This window comes from Bos javanicus, chromosome 3 (assembly GCF_032452875.1).
Source record: "Bos javanicus breed banteng chromosome 3, ARS-OSU_banteng_1.0, whole genome shotgun sequence".
NCBI classification, from domain to species: Eukaryota; Metazoa; Chordata; class Mammalia; order Artiodactyla; family Bovidae; genus Bos; species Bos javanicus.
Genome location: NC_083870.1, coordinates 14,053,434 through 14,077,237, shown reverse-complemented (window position 1 = coordinate 14,077,237; position 23,804 = coordinate 14,053,434). Strand labels below are relative to the sequence as shown.

The 23,804-nt window shown below is 50.2% G+C and overlaps 1 protein-coding gene across 8 annotated transcripts in view; it reads right to left on the bottom strand.

Moving 5' to 3' along the window:
• Positions 1 to 23,804, bottom strand: part of ARHGEF11 (Rho guanine nucleotide exchange factor 11) — a 116,304-nt gene that overhangs the window by 11,798 nt on the left and 80,702 nt on the right. For 3 of the 8 annotated variants that reach the window (XM_061402923.1, XM_061402960.1, XM_061402970.1), the window contains 18 exons: positions 23,616 to 23,735; positions 21,691 to 21,736; positions 21,047 to 21,123; positions 19,804 to 19,941; positions 16,356 to 16,430; positions 16,080 to 16,181; positions 14,916 to 15,014; positions 13,692 to 13,734; positions 12,512 to 12,608; positions 12,233 to 12,355; positions 9,512 to 9,535; positions 8,374 to 8,518; positions 7,966 to 8,065; positions 7,171 to 7,200; positions 4,073 to 4,199; positions 689 to 868; positions 553 to 600; positions 159 to 346 (listed from right to left, as the gene is read on the bottom strand). In XM_061402923.1, coding sequence (XP_061258907.1) covers positions 159 to 346; positions 553 to 600; positions 689 to 868; positions 4,073 to 4,199; positions 7,171 to 7,200; positions 7,966 to 8,065; positions 8,374 to 8,518; positions 9,512 to 9,535; positions 12,233 to 12,355; positions 12,512 to 12,608; positions 13,692 to 13,734; positions 14,916 to 15,014; positions 16,080 to 16,181; positions 16,356 to 16,430; positions 19,804 to 19,941; positions 21,047 to 21,123; positions 21,691 to 21,736; positions 23,616 to 23,735 — 1,762 coding nt within the window. The remainder of the gene's footprint in view (positions 1 to 158; positions 347 to 552; positions 601 to 688; positions 869 to 4,072; positions 4,200 to 7,170; positions 7,201 to 7,965; positions 8,066 to 8,373; positions 8,519 to 9,511; positions 9,536 to 12,232; positions 12,356 to 12,511; positions 12,609 to 13,691; positions 13,735 to 14,915; positions 15,015 to 16,079; positions 16,182 to 16,355; positions 16,431 to 19,803; positions 19,942 to 21,046; positions 21,124 to 21,690; positions 21,737 to 23,615; positions 23,736 to 23,804) is intronic. The other 5 variants (XM_061402931.1, XM_061402941.1, XM_061402979.1 and 2 more) reach the window with 5 other exon arrangements.

Here is a 23,804-nt window from a genome sequence, read left to right as displayed (position 1 = left end):
GAAGGCCAGGATGGAGGTGGTCCTCATAGGAATCACAGCATGGGCCGGCCGTGCCCTAAGGCCCCACCCTCTCTCTCTACCACCCTGTGTGTCGGAGGTGCTCTGCACCTGTTACCACATGAGTCAGTGTGGAAGTAGGGAGAGGCAGCTGGTCTCACCATTGATGACCTCCTGCCGGTCAATCTCCCTCTGGCTCAGCCTGGCCACCACGTCCTTGCCCACTGTGTGCTGCCAGTTCTGGGCGTCTGGCTCTGGCTCCAGGTCAGACAGCTGGCCCAGATCGTCTTCTAGAAGGTTGGGGAGGAGGGGGTCTGTGCAGAACCCCAAGTTGGGGGACTCGATACTCCTGGGGGAAAAGAGGTGGCGGCTCAGTGCCACACGGAGGAAGAGGTCAAACGTGGGGTGTGTCCCCCACTCCCCTGCCCAACCTGCTTGTCCTGGGCCCTCGGAAACCAGGGAGCCAGGAAGAGGAGTTGCACTGCCAACAGGCCCGCAGAAGGCACGGCTGGGTTGGGGACACCTAACAGAGACGCTGCTGCGCCCATCACTCACCTGCGGCCCATTTTGGGGGTGAAGGGAGGGGTTGGGTTCTCAAGAGACCTGTGGAGAGAATGTCAACTCTGAGCCACCCTCGGCTGCCTGGCCCCCAGGATACCAGTGGGCGGAGCCCTCCCCGAGCCCCGCCCACCTGGTGGAGAGGCTGGAGGCAGACGAGGAGGCTGACTGGTGCAGGCGGGCGGCCTCCGCGGCGGCGTCCATGTCCACGTCGCTGCGAGAGCGGGGCACGTTCTCCGCCTTCCGGGACCGCTTCATCTCCTCCCGGCCCTTCAGGCTCTCAGAGCGGCCCAGGCGAATCTCTGAGCGTGAACTGGGTGGAAACAGCAAGAGACTTTGGGGTCTCACATCTGACCAGCTCTGACCTGCTACTCCATCTCAGGGCCTGCCTCGGCACTGCAGGCTTCCACTCCAAACACCAGACCCAACGTGCCCAAACTCCCCGTGGCAGACGCTGCTCAGTGACAAACCGCTTTTACTACAGACTCCTTCCTCTCCCCAGCTAGGCTTGATGGACAGAGCCTCTCATCTTCCTCTTTCCTTTAAAAAAAATTTTATTTATTTATCTTTTGGGTGTGCTGGGTCTTTGTTGCTATGTGGGCTCTTCTCTAGTTGAGGTGTGCGTGGGCTTCTTACTGTGGTGGCTTGTCTTGTTGAAGAGCACGGGCTCTAGGGCATGCAAGCTTCAGAAGCTTCAGGGTTGGGCTCATCACCTGTGGTTCCCAGGCTCAACAGTGGTGGCCCCGCGGGCTTAGCTGCTCCGCGGCATGTAGGATCTTCCCAGACCAGGGATCGAACCCATGTCTCCCGCACTGGCAGGCAGATACTTTACCACTGAGCCACCAGGGAAGCCTTCATCTTCCTCCTGACTGATCAGAAAGGGATCCCAAAAGGAAGCTAAAATCTGGGACTTAATAGAATCAGACTTGTGGTGTATCTGGATGCCAAAGGCCCTGAGTCCCCATCAGGCTGCTGTGGACACCAAAGTCTATCACCAGGAACCATGAGGTCCTACCCTCCCTGACCCCGCCGTCTCCTGGCCGGCTCACCTGGCCCTCTGCTCTGGAATGGGTTGGTGCCCACCCGTTCCAGGGCACCAGAGTCCAGGAGAGCTGGACTCTGCTCGAGGCACAGCTCTCCTTGTACAAGTACCCCCTCACATACTCTTTAGCATTCTCCATACTGCCTGTCAGAAAAGTCTATCTGAATTCCCACCCCTCCAGTTGCGATGTGGATAGTGGATTTCTTCTGTTCTTATCCTGAGAGCATCCTTTCTAGGCTTCCAGCCCCCTCGGAGCAGAGCAGCTTGGAAGGGTCCTTCAGGGGCATGCTTACTGATGGGCAGAAGCCTGCTCCCTGGCCTGCCATTCTTGGTCACTGAGTGTCTGTGGGGCTTGAGATGCTGACGACTGGGTGCTGCTCTTTTTCAAGTCCTGCAGTGCATCAGCCCTGTGACAGCTGGCATCTCTGACCCCTAGCTGCCCCAGGATGGTGCCTCCCCCCATGGCCCTGCTGGGCTGGTTCTTTGCTGACATTATTGCTAATCTATTTGCTGCTCTGCATCTAGGACCACAGAAGGCCTGGGGAGTCTGGAGAGTTCTTAATAGCATAGCAGACTGCTGCAGAGAAGGAGCCAAATGGCCTGGTCTCCATTCATCAAGTCTGAACTGCCAAGGGATCCAAATGCCGCTCCCCTCTGGGTTCCAACAGTTTGTCTGCAGGGTTAGAACCCACACTGTCAGCTGATCCCCTACTGAACTCACTCCTTGAAGCCTGTCAGGACAATGCCAATACAGACTACCTCAAAACACTTGCACCAGTGCCCCACAATGGGTCACTTGAGCATCTCTCATCAAACCTTGTGCAATGAGGTTCCTGGGGCTTCTTTCAAGTACCCAGAAGTGAGCAATGATCCCAAGAAGGAAGGCATACAACCCTTCTCTAGCCACAAGTTCCTAGGTTACCGCTGTCTAGAACCGGGGGCTTCTTATACCTGTTTAGTTTCTACAAAAACCTTTGACACACTACGCTGCCGATGTCATTTCTTCCAAGACTGTCAGTGAATTTATAATCACCAAATCCAAACGCTTCTGCCAGGATCCTATCCTCACCAATGTCTCAGGGAAAATTTACCTAACAACTTTAAGAATACGTTTACAAATGGTCTCAAATATTTCCTCAAAGTGCTGACAATATATCTTATAATTGTATATTTGATATATCTCTAAGATCACACCTACCTCAGCAATCATATAATTTGTATACTTAATTTACTCAATAACATTAGAACTCAACCTCTGTTGTTGTTTTGTTGTTTAGTTGCTAAGTTTTGTCTGACTCTTTGCAACCCCATGGACTGTAGCCTGCCAGGCCCCTCTGTCCAGGGGACTTCCCCAGGCAAGAATACTGGAGGGGGTTGCTGCTTCTTTCTCTAGGGGATCTCAGCCTCTGACCCCGGCACAAATCTAACCTTTATCTTGCCTAAATCTTTGTTAATTTTCACTATGGCAAAACCTTTTAACATATATTAAGCTTACAAAGGCTTAGTATAAACAGAACGGAGTAACCCTGCACACAAGCAGGAATTCTGATAACTAGTTACTTCAGGGGTAAATGAATGGTTTGATTGTGCAGGTTGATTCATACCTTTGGGCCTGCATATAGTGCAGCTCAGCAGTGTACACAGGAACTAGTTTTGCACACACAGACCACATTTATTATACCTCAAGTGTGACTTAAGGAAGGTGCAAGGATGTTTCTGACTACAGGCAGTTTTTACTTTAAGTGCTGGCTGTAGAATGTTAGACCTAACTTGATGGTTGTCACGTCACAGTCAAGAGCAAGTCCGAGAGTACGTGTCAATGCCAGAGAAGGGTTCTTCTTCGAACCCGGCCAGAGATGGAGAACGTGAGCAATACCACAGCCTCTGCTCCCCTTGTTCTTCTAGAAGAACACTTCATTTTGAATCAATGGCCTTGATACACTCTTTGGTGATGTGGATATCTGATGCCCATTATGCTATCTGCCTTTATAGCACCCAACAGAACCTCATCTTTAGCTCTCTTCTTCATGGGCACCAAAGACTGTCTTAACCCGACTTCCTTACTTTCCAAGATTCCCCTTTGCCAGCCCCTGCACCCTCCACCCCACCTGCACTCTTCCCTAGCTGTATCATTCCGGGCTTCCTGACTACTTGCTTTAGAACACAGTCTAGCTCATTCTCAATGTGGAGGCTGCTGAGTGGCCAGGGAGTGAATCCACAGGAATTTTAAAGGCACATGATTCCTGCCGGAAGGTCGGGGGCCCTGCTCTCTCGCCTGCTGGCCTGATCACCAGCACACAGTATGTCTTCTTTTGAAGACACCCAGGCAGGAAGGTTGGGGGAGAGGGAGAGAGCACTACAGCAGGAGCCTTACAGTATAGTGGGGGGGTGAGGTAGCTGGCACTGAGCCCTGCTCCGCCCCTGCCAGTGCTCCCCTCTCTGGGCAGCCAGCAGGCCCCGTCCAGCCACTGTTACCTGTTGCTCTCCAGCAGGTCCTCGGGAAAGCTTCCTGTTGAGAGGCGCTGCGTCCCGGGTTCCGGGGCATCGTACTGCTGGTTGTTCTCAAAGTGCTGAATGATGTTCCTCACGTTGCCGGGTTTGACTGGAAGCAGAAAGATAATGAAAGATACTCTGCTTTCAGTTCAGGGACGACTCCTCAGGGCCCTCGCTCCCCTCAAGCCCAGAAGACAGTGATGAGTAAGCATGGATGAGAACAGTATGGGGCTGAAGTCAGGAGACACGGTTCGAGTTCTGGCTCTTCCACTGTGGGGTGTGGCACGCGCAGTCCCCCCACCTTTCTGGGGCTACTCTTTCTTCAGGTGCAAAATGAGAGGCTTTGGAAATACATTTGCGCTGCATATTTCTTTTGGTTCGCACATTCTTTATTACAATGACTCTCACACTTAAGAATCGTTACTAGGTTTCTAGGTTTTTCCCAAGAGCCATATACAGGCTTAAAAAATAGCCAGGAAGACCAAAAACACATCTACCTGTAATTTGGCCAGGTTGCCAAATTATACCAAGCACTTCTCAAATTTATACCACTTTCAGAGTTCGCTATTGTGTTTTTCCTCGACTTGCCTTCCTGTTCTTTCTGCCTCTACTCCTGCCTCTTCATCTCCATCATTAAAGAATCAGACACTTCATTACCAGTGGTGGGTGGGGAGTGGGTCTTAGAAGGACAGATGTCACTCTCTGGCATTCAAAGCTAAGACAAAAGAGAGCTGTCTGTGTTCCAAGTAGAGAGGGCATCTAAGAGTAAAAAGGCGTAGGTGATATTACCACATGGAGACCCTGGAGAAGAGAGCTCAGGCTGGGGGCTCAGTGGCTCCCATCTTCAAAGAGGATTTGCTAAGCTCCAGGTCCAGGCTGTCAGAACAAGAGATGGGCTAAAGATGCCACTCTGCCTGGACCAACAGGAAGGATAAGTGGGATGCAGAAGGTAAGACAAATATCCCTGGGTGCCAGGCCCTGATCCTATCTGTACTCACCAGAGACTCTGCCATCGACATACACAAATCTAAATCTCCCTGTGGATCTAAACCTGAGATTCATAAGAAAATTTCCAAGCCAGAAGAAACAGGAAAACATTTAACTGGGCTCTTCAAAGCTCACCATTCCACATCCTTTAGACAGGTAACGCTTTTCTGAAACTGCAGAATAGGTGGCTGTGTGTATGTGGTAGGAGTCAAGGCTGTTGCCAGCACTCTCATTTTGGAGGTTAGAGTCAGAGCTGCCTGTCCCAGACTGAATGTACACCTGGGCCCTGGGGCAACTGCAGCAGCCAGGGGCAGCTGTGCAGCCACAGCCCGGAGCATCCCTGGCTGGGGGATGATGCGGGAGCCTGGGAACGTCCTAGAACACAGCAACTCCGGGCAGAGCCCATTGTTCCCCCTCCCCTGGGCCACTTGGAAAAGGCCCAGTTCTTGGGATATAGTTACACCCTAGCTTACACCCCAGACAAGGAACAGGTATGGCCCTGAGATTTGGTATAACTGAATAACCCAGAGTAACGGGAAAAAACACGTAGATAGGAACGCATTTTTGAAAAGAGCAAAGTTTTTACCAGCAGCCTTTGCTCTCCTTCCTCCATTCTCTGAATAACAATGAAACAAAGTAAAAGTGAATTATATGTCACTAACAATCAGATACACTAACTAATAAACCAGGCTAATGGCTGATGATCATAAATGGCAAGTTTCTCAGTAAATGAGGTTTTCTAGCTTTGGTGGGTGTTTGGTTTTAGATGTGCATACAGATTTGTCTGATGTCCTGGGAACTTGGGAACACCAAATCAAATCAAGAGATGACAATAGAAAGATCTGACTCAAAGAGATGGTGAATACCCAGCATCCTTATCCTGCTCCTGGGATCAGCAACTCCACCCTGGGTGTTCCTGGCCCCTCACAGGCTGACTCAAAGCAAGCAGCCGGGGCAGGTCTTAGGCATGATGCTTACCTCATGCCCACCTCAAGGAGGGTGGATGGGAGGAAGTATGTGCTGAGAAATAAAAGTCTGTGTTTCAAGGCCATTTTTTCATTTTTTCCATTGTTTTACAGACTCCCCCCTTCCCTGTCCCAATAATTCTTTACTTTTATTGTTTATAATAGCATAACAAGGCTAGGGATTTAACTTTAAAAATAACTTTGAAAATCATTATTCTAAATCATCGTTTTATATAAAGTGAATTCTAGCAATTGATTAAACTTCTGACTGCATCTCACTGCTCTCTCTCCCCTTGATTTACTATCGAACCTAGAGAATATTAATCACTTAATTAATTCTAAGCATATGGACTTCACGGATGGGAAAGGAACCTGTCCAACTCCAGGTTCTAAGTTTCTTTGGGTTAATGCCAATTATATATGTATTTATTTTTAAAAATACACAGATTTTAGAAGATATTAGGTCCTCTAATATACACACATTAAGGTCATTCTTTTTCAATGTTGCAGTGACACTGGCAAAGTTTTAAGAGTCAGAAGAGATGCAAGTGCTACAGAGAAGGGCTTAAGCAAAGGAGATGACAGAAATTAAAATACCTCAAGGCAAAACTGCTGAAGACCCATTATTAGCTAAAAAACAAACAAAAAAAACCCACCTAACATTCAAAAAATGAGGATTTTATTACAGCAACTGAAAACAAAAACCTGGGGAGCTTGTGCAGGACATTTCAGTGTGAGAGTTCCCCTCACTTACACAGAGCCTGGACTCTTGGAGCTACCCACAGAGAGGTGACAGAACGAGAGAGGCCCCAGGTCGCGGAACATCGCGGAGGGCCCAGGAGCTGGCCTCTGCCAGCACCGCCAGGAGGAGCAGTACCTGGGGGGCGGCCCGGCCCCTCCCACCCTGCATCAGGCAGTATGTGCCCAGTGTGCGGGCAGGAGCCCCTGGCAGGGGCTTGTCCTGGGGAGCTTTAGCAGCATGGAGCCACACACAAGAGCAATGGAGTGCGGAAAGGGAGGAAGGATGGGCAGAACGGGAGAAGATGAAGGAGAGGGGAAGGAAAGGACTTGGAAAATGGAAACTCAATGCTAATGAAAAGAAAAACCCAAATAAAATGGTCCTTTTACCTTCCACAGGGGACAAGGGAATATAAAATGCTAAAAGAAAACAAACAAAAACAAAAGCAAACCATGAAAAATCAAATTAATGTTTCGAGTCAAAATAAAAATTACATCAAGCTGGGAAAATGAAAGGTAGTGGCAAAAACCGGGATTGATCTAGTGGAGTCCCCTCCTCCCTGCCTTCCTCAGGCAGTGATTTCAGGAAAGGCAGGAGGCCTGCACCACGGTCCTTCCCAGATTTCCAAGACTAACATGGGGATCTTAGGATAACTGGGAGCGCCAGCAGCAACGCCAGACAAACGACACACAGCTGGGAAGAGATCGGTGACAGGATCCACGGAGGTCTGGGTTTCTGATGGCATGACGGAGCCTCTGGGTCCCAAACCTGCCCTCTTTCCACTCAGTTCAGCTTAACAGTCATTGAAACCCTCCATCAAGGGCCTATAATTGCTCCCAACACACAGGCCCTCAGGAGGACAGACAAGTCCATGGGTGAAGATGAAGGAGGCCCCAACTGTCAATAGGGCAGTCTTTCCAAGGAGAGGGATACCCCTCTGCATGGTTATTCGGTATCTCTGAGCTCCTAGACCTAAGCACTGGCACGACCTCCGTGGCTCTGGAGCAGGACCCTGTACCTCAGGAGCCCGTGCTGGGTGTGGCAAGGATGCAGGAGCACTGAGAGGAAGCTGACCTTGGAGTTCAGGTCTCTGGCTCCCAGAAGCACAGGAAGGCCGCCTGCTAACGTACTGGCCTTGAAGGGCCAGAGGCCCCTACCCAAGGCTTTGCTCCCCGAATACTCACTGCTCTGGGAAGAGGTTTTGGGCTTCCCGATGTACTTGAGAATGGGGTTTCGCTTCTTGTCCTCCAAGGCATCCTTGTCTTTCTTGGAATTGCTGCTCTGCTGAGACAAGAAACACTAGGGTTTGTAGAAGGCCTCGGGAGCCAGATTGGGCACTGATCACCTGGCCACTTCCCTTAAGACTGGCTCTAAACAAGCAGCTGGTGGAAGACTCATGCTTGTACCCTAACTAGCACATTTGCTTCTGGCCAGGGACTGGAGGGAGGGGGAGAGAGATCTAGTCTGGCAATTCTTAATGACTCCGTGTCCAAAGGCAGCAGGACGAGCCAGGCAACCGGAGAGGGCTCTTCCAGCTGCCTCAGTGCAGGGATCTCGCCAAGAGATGCTCCTGTCTTGGGGAGCTCTGTCACCTTCTTGGTTTTCGGGAAGAAGGGTAGCCACTTGTCTTTGTCAGGAGCGGACTGGGCCTTTTCAGCTGTGTTGGGAGGTCGTGTTTCTCGAAGACGGATGCCCGCATGGCTCATGTAGGTATTGAGGGCGAAGCCCATGGGGCCGCTGTAAGAGAGGAGCAGGTGGTGAATCGGAAGCCGGTGGAAGGGCTGGAACTCTGCGGGCAGGGTGTGTGTGAGGGTGGAGTGGTGGTGGTGTTTTGACTTGCATGACTCCCAGAAGAAGTCAGAATTCTTTTCCTATGCAGAACTCTGCCCAACCAAGGAAGAGTGGGCAGTAGAAGGACGTATAAGTTCATCAAAACAAAAGCAAATAAGCCACAGGCGTGCCTGGAGGATGGTAGAAGCCCACAGCTAAGGTCCTCAGGCATATACACGGGGCTGGGATGGCAGAGGGATGTGAAGAAAAGCCACCCAGCCCCGGCAAGTCCAGGTAAACTGCCACCACCCACCCCAAGTACACGGAGTAAAGGGTAGAAAGGATTTGTCAAGTTGCTTCCAACTGCCAGAAATGAAACTGTCCAGAGTTCTGTGTTTAAAAATGTATTTGTCTCTCAATGCAGTAGACAGATTATCCACTTTGTGGATTCAGTGAAGCAAATGCTTCAGCCCTGGCTTTCCTCCTCTCTGAAATAAGACTTCTATCCCCATCTTCTCTCCTTTATGAAATGTGTGTATGCTCAAGGAATGCATACTCATTCTAACATTGGCTGCTGAGAAACAAAGGCTTCAAGGGGAAAAAAAAGTGCCAACGGAGTACCCCAGCTCCCCTCCGTAGGAACCGCTAACGCAGGCTGATCCTGTCACCGCTCCCTCTTTCGGCGGTTTACGAGAAAGACGTGGGGAGGCACAGGCAGGGCTGATGTGGGTGGAAAAGAGGAGGCCAGGAATGGGGGTGCTGGCAGCTTGGTGTCCTCACACTGAGGAGCCGGCCCACGTTCCCGGCAGTCAGGCCTGGACCTGTGACCCCCCTGTGTTGTGACACAGACACGTGGGAACTAAGCTCTGACGCTAGGGAGTCCCCTGTCCTTGGCAGAGACGCACCGCCCAGTAGCTCAGCCCCACTCCTTCCACCTTGAAACCATACAGACTCACTCACCTCCTGTCTTCCTCGTATTTGGACCTGGAACAAAAGAGAGAACCAATGACTCAGATTGCAAAGGCAGAGGCTCGTCCGCCTGTGCAAGACTGCGAGGAGGGTAAGTCCTTTCCTAGAGGAAGGGAGGGTGTCTGGGAGGGGAGCAGGATGAGGAAAGGTCAGACTCAGACCCGTTCTCAGCTCTGGAGCCAGCCTGGGGCTCAGGAGGTGGGGGTTCTCACTGCTCTGACGGACTCAGTCAGCAGAGTGACAATGATGAGGGTACCGTTCTGGCTGAAAGGAAGGGGGACTGTGGCAAACATAGCCTCTTGCTTGGTGTCTGTCCAGCCTCTGCAGCTATTATGGAGGAAGAGGCTCCTCTTTGTGTCCACCTAGGACTAAATTAGAAGGGTTGGGCTGGCACTGAGGCAAGAGGAAGGAAGGTGAGGGAGCAGAGATAATACCTTGAAACTTGATTCACAGGACCCATTTACAAGAGAGAAATGACAACAGCAACTAGTATCTGAGTGCTCAGGATGGGCCAGTCTCTTTTCTAAGCTATTTACATGTATAATATTTATACTCAAAATAACCCATGAGTCAGTATTAGATATCCATTTAATGAGGCAAAGGCTTCATTCTTTTAAATAGAAGCCACTGTAAGTAGGGTACCTGTGCTGTCAGGAATAATTTCATACAATTCTGTGGTGCCGACGATCTCAGAACAGGCTGGGCTGTGTTCTGCCTCCGCCCCTGTGTCACTGGGGTGGCGGCCATCGCCTGGCTGTGGTTCGGGAGACGAAGGCCCAGAAAGACGCAGGCTGAGGCCCAAGGGTTGTTTCCAGACTGTGCCCGCCCTGTGGGGCCTCATCTAGTCTCATCTCCAACTGGGACCTCTTGTCAAATGCCAGGTTCATACACTCAGCTGCCTATTCAAATCTCCAGTCTGATGTCTAAAAAGACCTGAGATTTCTGACACTTGCAAAACTGAGCCTCCAACTTCCTACCACCAAACTGTCCCCCATACAGTTGTCCCTAACTCGACTGATGACACCTTTGTCCTTTTAGGTATTTAGGTAAGAACATGGAGTCTTCCCTGGTTTTTCTTTCTCTCACATCCTATACATCATTTTTTAGGAAATTCCTCCTGTTGCTTCTACAGTCAAAACACACTTGGAGCTGATCTCTTTCCACAGCCTCCATCACCAAGGCTCTGGCCTGAGCCCTACTGTGTGAGCTACGGGAACCGACTTCCCTGTTTGGAACCCCTCCATGCTCTCCCACCACCCTCCACCCACACTCAAGTCTCACAACTCCAGTGGCTCCTTGTTCACTGACAGAGAAAAACCAAGGGAGTTACAACAGGCTCTGCGAGGCTGCACCTCCAGTGACCTCTGACGTCAGCACTGAGTTTCTCAATCTGCTCTGGTCACACTCACCTCCTACTGTTCCTCAAATATGCCCTGGCTGTTCGCTCTGCCTGGGATGCTCGTCCCCCAAGACGTTTCCAAAGATGATGTCCCCATTTTCTTCAGTCGCCTAAGTGTAACTTCCTGGATAAGGCTTTATTTGAAACCGTAACCCACTGGCTTCGGTGCTCCTGACTCCCTCGGCCTGCACTGGCGCAGCCTACTGATTTATCACACACTGCGTTCTCTCCCCACAATCGTGTAAGCTCCAGAAGCACTGCTGTTCGTTTACTATGCACCCCAGGAGCCTAGAACAGTGCTCAGCACCAGTGGGGACTCCAGGGATATTTGCTGAATTGAAATAGCAGCAGAGATCATCTAGTCCAACTTTTGTCATTTTAGATGAGACCTGGTGGCTCAGATGGTAAGTAATCTGTCTGTAATGAGGGAGACCGAGGTTTGATCCCCGGGTTCGGAAGATCCCCTGGAGAAGGGCATGGCTACCCACTCTAGTATTCTGGCCTGGAGAATACCCATGGACAGAAGATCCTGGCGGGCTACAGTCCATGGAGTCTCAAAGAGTAGGACTCAACTGCATGACTAAAACTTTCACTTTCAAGGTGGATGAAATGGCTTGATCAAGGTCATACAACTACTCAGAATTCCCTGACGGTCCAGTTGTTAACATTCAGCACTTCCACTGCAGGGGCCACAGGTCAGATCTCTGATCTAGGTATGAAAACCCTGCATGCCCATGGTGTGACCAAAACAAAACAAGCCACACAGCTACTGAGTGGAGAAGCAGTAGTGGGGTGAAAATCCATGTCTACGCCTGGGAGCATCCCCACAAAGTCATTCCAGGAGCCTGGGACATGTTCAGAAAACACGACTGGAAAGAGACAGCCACAGCAGGTGCTCCAGAAGTGCCTACGTTCAGTTAGCTCAGTACTCTGGTGTACTTAGTTAAGAATGGTTCAATTTCCCATGAGCCATCTGCCTCCTGAAGGAACTTCATCCCCTGGAGAATCACAGCGTAGCTCTCACACTCAGCGCCAGATATGACCTTCGAGCAAGAAGGGAGAACCATCAGGAAGAGGCTCCGAAGGGAGCAGAAAGCTCCCTGAGTTCCTGGAGCCTGTGGTTTGTCACAACTACTGGATTACTGTCAGGAGCCCCAGCCTGGGACATGAAGCAGGAGGGTGCGACTCTCCCCATCTTCCAGGGGAAGACAGGTCAGGCAAAAAATGGAAGAGGGGGAGAGGCTGGGGAACAGACCCATGAACCACATCAATCTGTGCAGCATGTTGGGGGTGGGAGTGTACTGGAGACTCACAGGATGTCTCCTAGGGCAGCGAGCTGCTTCTCGGCCACCTGGCGCTCGTGGAGAGGGTCCCCATCCAGCTCCAGCAGGTCGTTTTCACCGTATAGGCTGCCCAGCCCCAGGGTGCGCTTTGTTCTGAGCCAGACACACAGAGAGAGAAACAAATGTATACCAAGGTTCAACACTGGACAGGGAGTGAGGTGCGCACACACACACACACACACACACACACCAGGGGAAAGAAAAGGGGCGAGGAGGCAGGGAGGGAGCAGGAGGGTGGGCGCCAGACACCTGTAGTCGTGGATCTGCTCCTGGATCTCAGGCATGGCTGCCTCCTGAGCCTCACAGAGAGCCGCGCGCACATCCTCACTGCTTCGCAGGCGCAGGTCTGTGATGGGGCAGAGGGAAGACAGCAAGGGGAGGGGTGGTGGGGAGCAGGAGGTTACATCAGCTCAGGACCTCCAAGTCTCTTAGCTCCCTGTGGTCCCAGAGGGCAAGCTGGTGTTCTGTCCTCCTGTTAACTAAGGTAAGGGAGGCCTGGACTTACCAGGTCTCTCCTCAACTCAGGACTGGAATCCTGATGTCCAAGCCTCAAGGACAAAAGCATTTTCAGGGTGTTACTCATTAAGTGGGAAACATTAAAGCTCATCTCTGGATGTATCCAGATGCTGTGCTCTGACATCTAGTGCAAACCTCGAAGAGGTCCAGTCTTCCCCCACGGCCCCAGGCCCAGCTTGCCAAGCTGAAAAAGGCAAGGATGCCCCAGCTCCCCACCAGAAACTGGACGGTGCCTTTCCCGTCCCTACACTTGCCCTCTGCCTGTGCCCACAAGCTTCCTGTCATCCGGGCCTGGAAAGTGCCTCTTTTCGAGGGCGGCTTCAAACTCCTACCCTCTAGAAAGCTCCTGGGATTCACCTCTCAGATTGACATCCTCTCCCCACTGCCTCCCTCAGCTCTTCTACTCAAGACTTGAGTGAGGAGGGAGCAGAGCAACCAGCTCGTGCACTGGCTCCTCACTGTGTTACTTAAGGAACTCAAACAAAGCAAAACAAAAGAACAAAACCACTCCAGGATTCTGACTCTGCAGGTGGGGTGGAGTGAGGCCCTGGTTTCTGTGTTTTTAAGAAAGAATTCCCCAAGGGATCCTGATGAGTGACCAGTCTAGTAATCTGATTTCCTCTTGGAATAGTTGAGCCAACTGAGGCCCACACAGGTCACGTGGAAGGCTGGGAGAAAAGACCTTGGTCTCCTGATCAAGTCGTGACTCCGCACGACAAGTTCCCAGGCGGGGTGTGTCCTCTGTGCGTGTCCATGGACGACTGCGAGGAGGAACTGTCCCTGTTTTCCCCAGTCTGAGAACAGCTGCCCAAGGCAGGGACTATGTGCTTCCCCCGCTTTCCCCGTACCCCACCCTGAGGGCCCACACAAGACGGACCCACAAGGACACGGACTGACCAAGGAGCCAACTTACCAATTTCTGCCTGTAACATTTCTGGGACCTTCACTCTGAGAGGCTGAAAGACAGAAGGTGGGGGCAGAAGTGGAGAGGTCCACACGCACACCCAAGCGGAGGTGCGAGGCGCCACGCAGGGTCTGAGGGCCGGAGCATCACCTGCGCTCCCCTCTCCCTGCACCCCACGCCCTCCATGCACCTCCCGCCAACTGAATTCTAGGCTAGCGATTTGAGAAGTGGACTCTGAGGTGGCAAGGCAAGCTGGGGCCACACTCTAGGGTAACACCTGTACTCTTCCCACTCTTATTTCAGGGACGTCAGGGTGCATGGAGTGCAAAGGTCCGAAAAAGTGACCTGGGACCAGTTTAGCCACGAGGGGGAAATATTTATGAGGCCATTTGACAGCCTCCCGTTTCTTTCACTCCCAAAGGAGAGCTGGCCTCTGTTACCAAGTCTTCCCATGAGTGTGCTGCCTGGCTCTGCTCTACAAGTGCCTGACAACTCGGTCCTCAGGCGGTTCCCTAACAACCAACAGGGAACAACTGGCAGCTCTAACCTCCTTACTCAAGACCCACTGAAGGGAACAAAAATAAAAATCTTGAGGAAAAACAGTTTATTTCCCAATCTCATTAGTCTTAGTAGCTTACTGCCAGATGAACAAAGTCATCTTGGAATTACTTTAGTTGATCAGATTAGAAAGTCCAAGATGGGAACTACCCTCTGCAGGCCAGGGCACTGCCACCAGGTAACCCCGACACATCCCTGGGAGCTACATCCAGAGGCAGAGAGCTCATCCACCCCAGACACTCTGGGGTCCCCTCCCTCTGAACCCTGCCTTTGGGCAGTAAGAGCAAGTCAGGCCGAGCTTCAGCAATCTGGGCTTGCCTCTTGGCTCACTGATTTCTATCATCTGATGTCTTCATCCCAGGGATGAGCAAGGCAAGGAGAGTTGAAGAAAACCAGGGCACTGATCCAGACGAGACCAATTAGGACATGATGCAAGTTCTTTTCTTCTCTAAACATTTCAGAGAAGAGGCAATGTGCATTCTACCTTGCCACGTGTGGAACAAAAGAGGTACAAGAGGAGATCAAAGTTTAGAGACTAGAGCTAGGAGCAGAACCCAGGAATCCTCTTTAAGAATCTGTTTAAATTTGGCCTGAATGCTTTGCTTAGTTTTCCCTCTGCTTCTGAGTGGTCGAAACAATACAGCAAAACTGTAGTCCAATTTATGACTGCCTTACCGCATTTTTCTCTAGGAAAATATTCCAGATGTCTTTTCCCAAGCTTCGGGAATCCTTGGGGTTTGTTTGCTGATAAACTTCTGCACACAGGTAAAAAAGCTAGGACAGAGAAAATGGGTTCGAGTGGTGATTCTCAACCCGGAGTCTTTTTGCCCTCCAGGAGACACCCAGTAATGTCTGGTGGCATTTTGGACTGTTACATCTGCTACTGGCATCTCGTGGGTGGAGTACAGTGATGCAGCTAAGATCCTGCAATGCACAAGCCAGCACCCCAAAAGGTCAGTGGTGATGAGGCTGAAAAGCCCTGGCTGAGAGTGTTTCAGAAACCTGTGGTTGATCATTCCCAGCCCTTGGTGTGCACACGCCTCCCCCAACACGATCACTCCCCAACTGTGACTCCTGTCCACACGTGACATTCTGTCTCGTACGTGTTCATCTGTTGTTGTTAAGGGCCTGTGTTTCTCTGTGTTGTACCCCATCTTCCCTCAGGAATGCTCCTGAGATACGAGCGCTCCGGACGTACACGTGGGTGTTCATGGAACACCTGCTGAGCAGACGGATGCTGACTCCGGCTTCTAACAGAGACAGCCCCGGAAAGGAAAGACGGCAGTGCGTGCCAAGGGCAAGAAGCTTATTCTGGAGAACACGACACCAGTCTCTCTCCTTCCTCTCCCTTCCTTTATGAGCAGCTGAGCAGAATGACAGAACCTGGTAAGGCTGCTGGCTCAAAGCACTGTCGCCATGAACCCTGATCGCCACCCTTCACGATCGATCCTTTGTCGTCACCTTCAGACTGAAGACATTTTATCACCTTGCCTGTCTGCCAAGCTTTCTTGTGGCAACACTGTATATTTACAAGGTCTGCTCTTTAAACCCCCCACGATTCATCTGTATCCACCTTCATTCGAAAAACCCAGAAAGACCATCTCTTCCAAGCAGACTCAGAATGACAGCTTTCTTAGTCTAGCCCTCCCTCCTCCTCCCTGTGCTATCGATACAGATAGCAGCAAAATCCGTTTCACCTAGGTTGCCCCTTCTTTTCTATTCTGTCTTGTCTTCGTGATGCCGGGTCGTGCCTACGGATCTGACTGACCATATCTAGAGCGCAGGGACAGAGGCCAAGCACAAGCAGGCATTCAATTGAGACAGACACCTGCAACTTACCAGGGGACTGGGGTCCGCCTGAGAGAAGATGTACCGCAGAAAAACCCCCAGGTGAGCTGGCCGTGACTTAAGTTTCTCAAAGTCCTGGAATATGATGTCGCTCTGGAAGACAGAAGGATGGGCAGGGCTGGGGGGCGCAGAGGGAGGGCGCTACCTGCCCTAGCTCAGCTCCCGTGGTCCCCGCCTGATAAGCGTGGCTCCCTCCCCGTTGGTGCCAGTCCAGAGTGACAGGTATGACAGAGAATGATGAAAGGAGAAAAATCAGGAAACTGTTACCTCGTTGTTGAAATAACCTGGGTCATAATCTTCCTCTGGGCCAATAATTAAAGGCTTTGGGCTCTGATCTACACCCTGGGGGAGAGAATCAAGTTGCAGACATGAGAGGGTAGAGGACAGGAATCTGGCCTCCGCGGTGGAGTCTGCTCAGGGACAGCATAGCGCCGATAAGGAAAGCCACACGGGGCTGCTCCACATTGGCACCTCACCGCCTCCCCCAAGTCTCAGAGGACAGAATCAATGATTTTCACTTGCAGGAAGGCAACTGCTCCTGGGTGGGGCAGAGCAGGCTCTGAGCAGCCTGGTCACATGACATACGAAGATGGGAAGTGAGAGAAAGTGCTCACTTCCTGTTTGTGAAAGATCCGAGGAGGGAGTGCCAGCCTGCAAAGAACGAACCTAGAGCTCCTGCTGGACCGGTGGGCTGGGGGCTTTGTTGTTCTCCTCAACAGCACCCCTGACCCCAAACACACAGCCTCCAAACCCAGTGCCTCCACACGCTCCTCCAGTTACTGGGTGCCCTCCGCCTCTGCTGGAGGAGAGCCCTGTGGTCCCTCTCCGCTTCCCTGAGAGAAAGGGGATGGAGCCAATCCTTTTCCAACACCATCGCCATCATTTCCCCAGCCGGTTCAACCATCTGTGGTAAACCCCCACATCCTGTCTAAAATGCAAGCTTCTCAGCACGGGTTTTCTAGCCTCCCCTCTTACGCCACCAATTAGGTCTATGAGAGATTTCACACTGCGCACACTTCTCAGATGCTTCACTTTAGGCTTTCTCCTAAAGGGGACTTGAGCTCTCAAAGCTCTCCTCCCAACTATGCTTTTCACTCAGTTTACTCTCCCTCATATTCAGTGATTCCCCAACGAGGGCTGTGTTCTGGAACCCGTCTAGAGTAGGCACTGCTCATGCCTCCTTTTTCTCAGGTCTAAGATACCTTCCTATTCCACCTTCTTGAGAGACTTCTCCTGACAGTTTCTCCCCAGTGCTCCTCACTCATTTTTGTTCTCCTGGATATTTAGACTCTGCGCTCAGAATGACTGAGTATAGAACACGAGAGACTCAGGATACATCTAGAGATCAGAGTCTAGCACCCAATTATAAAGGCATGTTTGAAGTTGCAGAGTCAGGCCTTATGCGCTGGACCTGTATTCCTCAGACACACCCTGAGTATCCTCTTCTCCTCTGACACTCACTCCCCTGAGGTCCAGGATTTCCAGGGGGTGTTGGATGACTGCTTCTGGCTCTACTTGGCTCTCTAGTGAAATCTGAAAGCACTAGCTTTTGGTGTGTTTGGGAGAAGGATTTATTTAAGTTTTTACAAACCTTACAGTTTTTCTGACTGCAAAAGCAGAATTTATTTACCATGTGTGTGTGCATGCTAAGTCACTTCAGTTGTGTCTGACTCTTTGCGACCCTATGGACCATGGCCCGCCAGGCTCCTCTGTCCATGGGATTCTCCAGGCAAGAATACTGGAGTGGGTTGCCATGCCCTCCTTCAGGGGATCTTCCTGAACCAGCAATGGAACCTGTGTCTCCTATGTCTCCTGCCTTGGCACGTGGGTTCTTTACCACTAAGAACCCACGTGCCAAGGCAGGAGACATAGGAGACACAGTGCCACCTGGGATTTTTACAGCAGTGGTACTCAGGTCGTGTGAAAACTGCTGGGGATTCGATCTAAGAGTGTGTCAGCCTCTTTCAAGGGAAGCAGCGGCTGAGTAGCTCATCCTGAACCCATTATAGTGGGTAGCTGTGTATGTGCTCTGTTGCTCATTCACGTCTGACTCTGTGACCCCATGGATTATAACCTGCCAGGCTCCTCTGTCCATGGGATTCTCCAGGCAAGAATACTGGAGTGAGTTGCCATTTCCTAAGAAAATCAAATATTGCAGAATTATATAACAAAGTTTGAATTCCCTATGATTCTACCCACTAGCTGCTGACAGTTTCATGGATGGTATACGTTTGCACCTGTGTTCTTACTAACATAAATTGTTATTAAGCAACTGGAATTATACTATATGTGCTCTTATCACTCAAAAATAACAATTTAAATAGTTTTCCAAGTTGAAACAAGTTCAGAGGAGGAGGAAAAGGACTCTGAGACCAATTATTCCACACCTGCTCCTATTAGCCACCTGAAGTAAAACTTCCTTTAAGAACAGGATGTGCACCTGACCTCCTTGCCTTGGCCCTGTAGCGGTACTAAGGTGGGGTGGGGTGGGGTGTGCAGAAGTGGGAGAGGTCTTCAAAGAGCGTCCAGGACAGGAGGCAGCTCTGCACTGGGGCTCAGGAAAACCGAATTCTAGTCTGATGCTGCCATCAGCAGGCTGTCTCTCTGGGTGGTCCCTTAGCCTTTCTCTGCCTCAGTCTCTCACTGAAGAAAAATTCTCATGCCTGTCTCCTTTTCTGGTGGTGACAATTAAATTAGAATTTTTTTTCCTAAAGGAAATAGTACAGCAGCTGGTGCACTAAGCATTTCAATACATGCGCAATCCACTTCCCTGCTTTCCCCTCAAAGACCTGAAAGTAACTACACTCTATTCGACAGGAATACCTAGAGCATCAAATGGTGTGTGATGTTTAATATAAGGCACAGCAGATTTCCTTTAAAAATAAACTTAAGTTTTAAAAAGTTAGCATAGAGAAAAATATTAAGTAACATTACACAGTTACTATGAGGATATGGAAAAAAATTATGGTGGTAGCAGATGAATTTTAAGAAACTTGAAAGAATTTTAAGAGGCTTTACAAAACTCAGAGCTTTCTTGCCAGTGTCTCTAACAGGGAATGACTGAGCTTCTGCCTGCACAATGACAGGCAATTCCCTGGCTCTCAAGTCAGACCATCCCATTGTCTTAGAGCTCAGATTCTTTGCAAGCTTTTTGCATGGAGCCAAAACTTGTCTCCCTGAAATCTCCCCCTGGACCTAGTTATCCTTGAAAGTAGTAGCTTTCAAATCAGGTTTTGGAGAACCTTAGGGCTCCAGAGAAGTACTCCTGAGGTCGGGGGCCAAAGTTGGGTGGTGGATTAGGAAAAGGTCCAGGTAGTGAGTTTACTGTGTTTTCTACATCAGGGTGCCAAATAATAAGATTTTGCTCAAGAAAGGAACTTTGCTAAAGAAACAGAAGGTTGAAAATTACTATTCTGGAGAAACACTGAACAAATCTATTTCCTCTTCTATACAGACAATAAAATAAAGAGCAGCAATCTGCTCCTTGGACATCATTTCCCTACAGATGTATTCACTGACTCTTCAGTGAATACAAAAACTCAAGAGAGCCATTCTCCCGTGTATGTATTTATACCAGGTTCTTCCTTCACTATCTGTCCTTCAGTCAGTGTCTACCTCTAAACAGGCTTCAGTCTGATCATCCAAGGCCATGTGTGGGGAGCCCAGTTCTGAAAAGAGGGAAAGGAGAAAGCCCAGCGTGGCTCTGGTCACCCACCTGGTCGCTGCTGGGGGGAACTGGTGCGTCAGAACCCTGCCGCCGGTGGCGCTGTGCCAGCCGGGCCATGGTCACAGGCGAGGTGCGAGGACTGTCCAGCCCAGCGTCTGACAGGACCGAGTTCCGATTCACCAAGGACTACAGGAACAGAGGACTCCGTGAGACAGAAACTCACCCAGAAGATCCCCAGGGCTCTGCTCATCGGCTAATAAAAATGTAGTACTTACTCTGTGCCTGGCATTACACTAGCCCTCGGGTGTGTGTTACCTCATTTGATGCCTACAACAGCCCTCGGAGGTAGAAGCTCTTATTCCTCCCACTTCCCGCACAAAGAAACTAAGACTTGGAGGGGCTCCAGGACTTGCCGAAGATCGGATAGTTAGCAATGCAGCCTTCCCGAGGCAGCCTCACCCCACTGCCCGCTAGGCACCCCTGCTTCCAGGAGTGGAGCCCGCAGGGGGATGTCTGCTGTGGATTACTGAGGACCCTCCTCGCCCTTGGTGTCTTTCCGACATACTGAGCCTTCCATGTACATTCATCATATTCCCACAAACGGGCAGAGCAGTAAAGAAATAAAATTCCAACCATTATTTAAAATCAGGTTTTAAACATGTTTTCAATTACTTATTTCATTAAGCTAAGTAAATATTTTGATAACACTGTTATGACTTCTTTCATTCACTCTAATTTTTATATTCCCAGTTCATATCTGCAATTAATATATGCAGGCTGAGAACACCTAGAAGACCACCTTTGAGGCCAAAGCCGTAAGCTCTTCTGACTACTCCAGAGAAGACAAGCTGTTCAAGTAAAATATCTATGACTAAGAAAGAGAAGCTGCCACTTCCGATTAGGCCGGATTTGCTGTATCACCCTAAGATGATGCTATCTGTAGCCAGGTGGAGATGTGTTTTTGGTCCAGTCACTGTTGTACAGAATTTCTGTCTCTGCTCTCTCACACTGACACAAGGCTTGCTACGATTAATGCTACAGCCTCTCTCTCCACTTGACTCTATATAACAGAGTTGACTATGATAAAACAGAAGCCAGGATTGATGATCTTGCAGATAGGATGCATCTGACCCGAACTAAAACCCTTGGAACTAAAACTACAGCAGAGGGCCCGGACAACACGCTAGACGCCTCGGTGCATGTGGTGAGCAGAGAACCTATCGATGCCCAGAAAAGGAACACCGAACGCGTGGTTTAAACGGGGCTCCCCAATCCCCGCCTTAGCACTCACCTCACTGAGGGAAGGAAAGCGTTCTGTGCCGGAGTCCAAGCCACTATCCCCTTCCTGGGAATCCAGAGAGAGTCGGCCTGGGAAGGAAAGAGTTTACATGGTAAGGAAGGAGCTGTGGCCTGGGGGAGAGAAGGGCCTTTATTCCGGGAACCTGTGCCCAGGGCAGGAGGGCGAAGCTGCCACTGGCCTGTCTTTCCCAGTTTCCCTTTAGCTCTCCCGAGACTTTCGACACTTAGCTTTCACCTATCCGCACACCTGTGCCCAGGCCATGTCACCTTCCAGAATAATCCTCCATAGCTCTACCTCCCAACAAGTCCTAGCCCTTAGCTCATCCCTACCCTCTTTTGGTTCCCATCCATTTCTTCTTATGACAGCATCTCTTGGGCTCCGAGCTGCCAGGTGCTGGCAGGCATGCTGTTGTCTAGACCACCATCATTCTAGCATCTCCCCGGCACTTATATATCCAGGGCTATGGGTTATACATTCGTTTCCCTGTCACTTGGACTGCTTTCTCTTATTACTTTATTTCTTGGAGGCAGGGACTGTATTCCGCCCCCTGAATTTGCCCCAAGGGGAGGGGACGATAGATAAGAAGTGTGAACTAGAGATGTGCCAGAGAAAAAAGGGGTGCTGAGGGGACTCACCTTCCGATGATCTCTGGCTGGTGTCACCATATACTGGGAGTATGTCCTAAAAAGAAGAGAGGTCCGAAGGGAGGGCAGATGCTGTGAACCTCTCCCCCTACTGTTTTCCTCCAATCAACCCTTCCCTCAGTCTCAGCAGATAACATCTGCTTACAATTAGTGGCCTCTTCTGCTTCATTGCCTTACAAATGCCCAGTTAGAAGAGCTAGTGCTTCATTTGTACAATTTAAGGTGAATGGTGACCCCTAATGGTGAAAGGGAGCTTTACTGGTGGTAAAATTCTAAAAACTTACTTGATTTCTCACCCTGGACCTCAAAGCATCTACTGCCTCAGTTGGGCTCGTCACTGAAAGAACTTCCGAACCATCAAGGAGTATGAAAAGCTCCTGCAGATGCAAAGCTCTGCCTCTAAACATCTTTGAAGACTGACAGGCATTGGCCTGAGGCTGACCAGCCACTGTGGAGGGAATAATGTTGCTAACGCTTTACTGTTTATGAAGCACTCTTGTCTATATCTCATTTATTTATTTATTTTTAAAACAACTTGGAGGCAGGTATAGTACTCACATGTTATAAATGAGCAAACAGAAGCCCAGAGATCTTAAGTAACTTGCCCAAGCTACACAGCAGGTAAACTATAAAGCAAGGGTTGACGCTCAGACCCCCAGATTCCAAGCTGAGTGTTTCAGACCCATCGCTTACACAGCACACGAGCACAGAGGCAGCGGCAGTAGCAGACACACACGGGCCCCGTCCTGAGGGCACCCTTTAATTTTGACAGTAACGCCATCAGGCAGATCCTGCCGTTATCTCCATTTCATACATGAGGACACCAAGGCTCCCAGAGATTATTATTTTTATTTTTTAAAGCTTTTATTGAATTTGTTACAGTAGTGCTTCTGTTTCATGTTTTGGTTTTTTGGCCACGGGGCATGTGGGATTTTAACTCCCTGACCTGGGGTTGAACCTGTACCCTCGCTGCATTGGGAAGTGAACTCTTAACCACTGGACTGTCAGGAAGTCCCCTTCCAGGGAATCACTGAGTCACTTGCCCAAGAGTCTTAAAGCTGGTGAGCACTATAGCTAGGAGGTGAATCCAGATGGTATAAATCCTAAACCTGAGCTTCTATCAACCATGTGATACTGAGAAATTCTCCAGAAAGTAAAAGTTTAAATTTGTTTAGCTTGCGTTTCCCAGACTTGTTTGATCTGGATGGTCTGAAAAAGAAAATGGATAATCCTCAAATAATTTCTATTGATTTTGGCAAATATTGTTCTTGGAGATCTTAAAGTGTTCGGAGAGTTACTTCTTATTTACCCAAAGAATGAAGGCCTGATGGACAGAAGTAAGGTACTAATGAAGCGTCAAGTCCCTGACTAGGACAGATAAAGAAGGGTCTCCTCCCTAGGATTTCCTGCACAGTGTGGTTAGCTGCCGCTACAGATCCCTCTCAACTGCCTGGGGTCCCTTTACTTAGGCTGACTTTTAAAAGTGCTCGCGTTACTTTGAGAAGACCTATTACTGGAGGGCGAGGTGATAGGAAAAGCTACCAGATGAATAATGAGTAAGATTAGTGTTGGAATATATATCCGCTATGAGGCAACTACCCAGCAGGGGATGGATAATCAGCAAATTAAAGCTGACAGTCTGATTTACTGCATATTTCTTTCCATTTCCATTGCAACTATAAGCTGCTGGAGGGCAAGAAACAGGCTATCCCTTTGCATGGGGTCCCAAGTGTCAGGACAGTGCTCAGTCTCTGCGGCGCTAAGTGAAGCCCTGCTGGCCTCTGACACTGCGCGCACACTGACTCAGCCCCGGGGGCCTGTGTGACTCGGGAAGCCTCCGTCCTAGGCTGCTCCCTCACACTCCCCTCCATCCGCCTGCAGGAGCCCTTCCTGGAGCTAAGCCTGCCGTCACTCACCACTAAGCCACCAGTCTCCTGCTGGATCTTCAGCTGTAACTGAGTGACTCGCCGCCGGGCGCCTTCGATCTGCTCTTCCAGCAGGCTGGCGGGGTTCCGGCTATACACCTCACAGATACGCTGGGGGTGGGGTGGGCGGGGGGCGAGGAGGACAAGGAGGAGGGGAAAAGGCAGAGGAGAGGTTAGTAG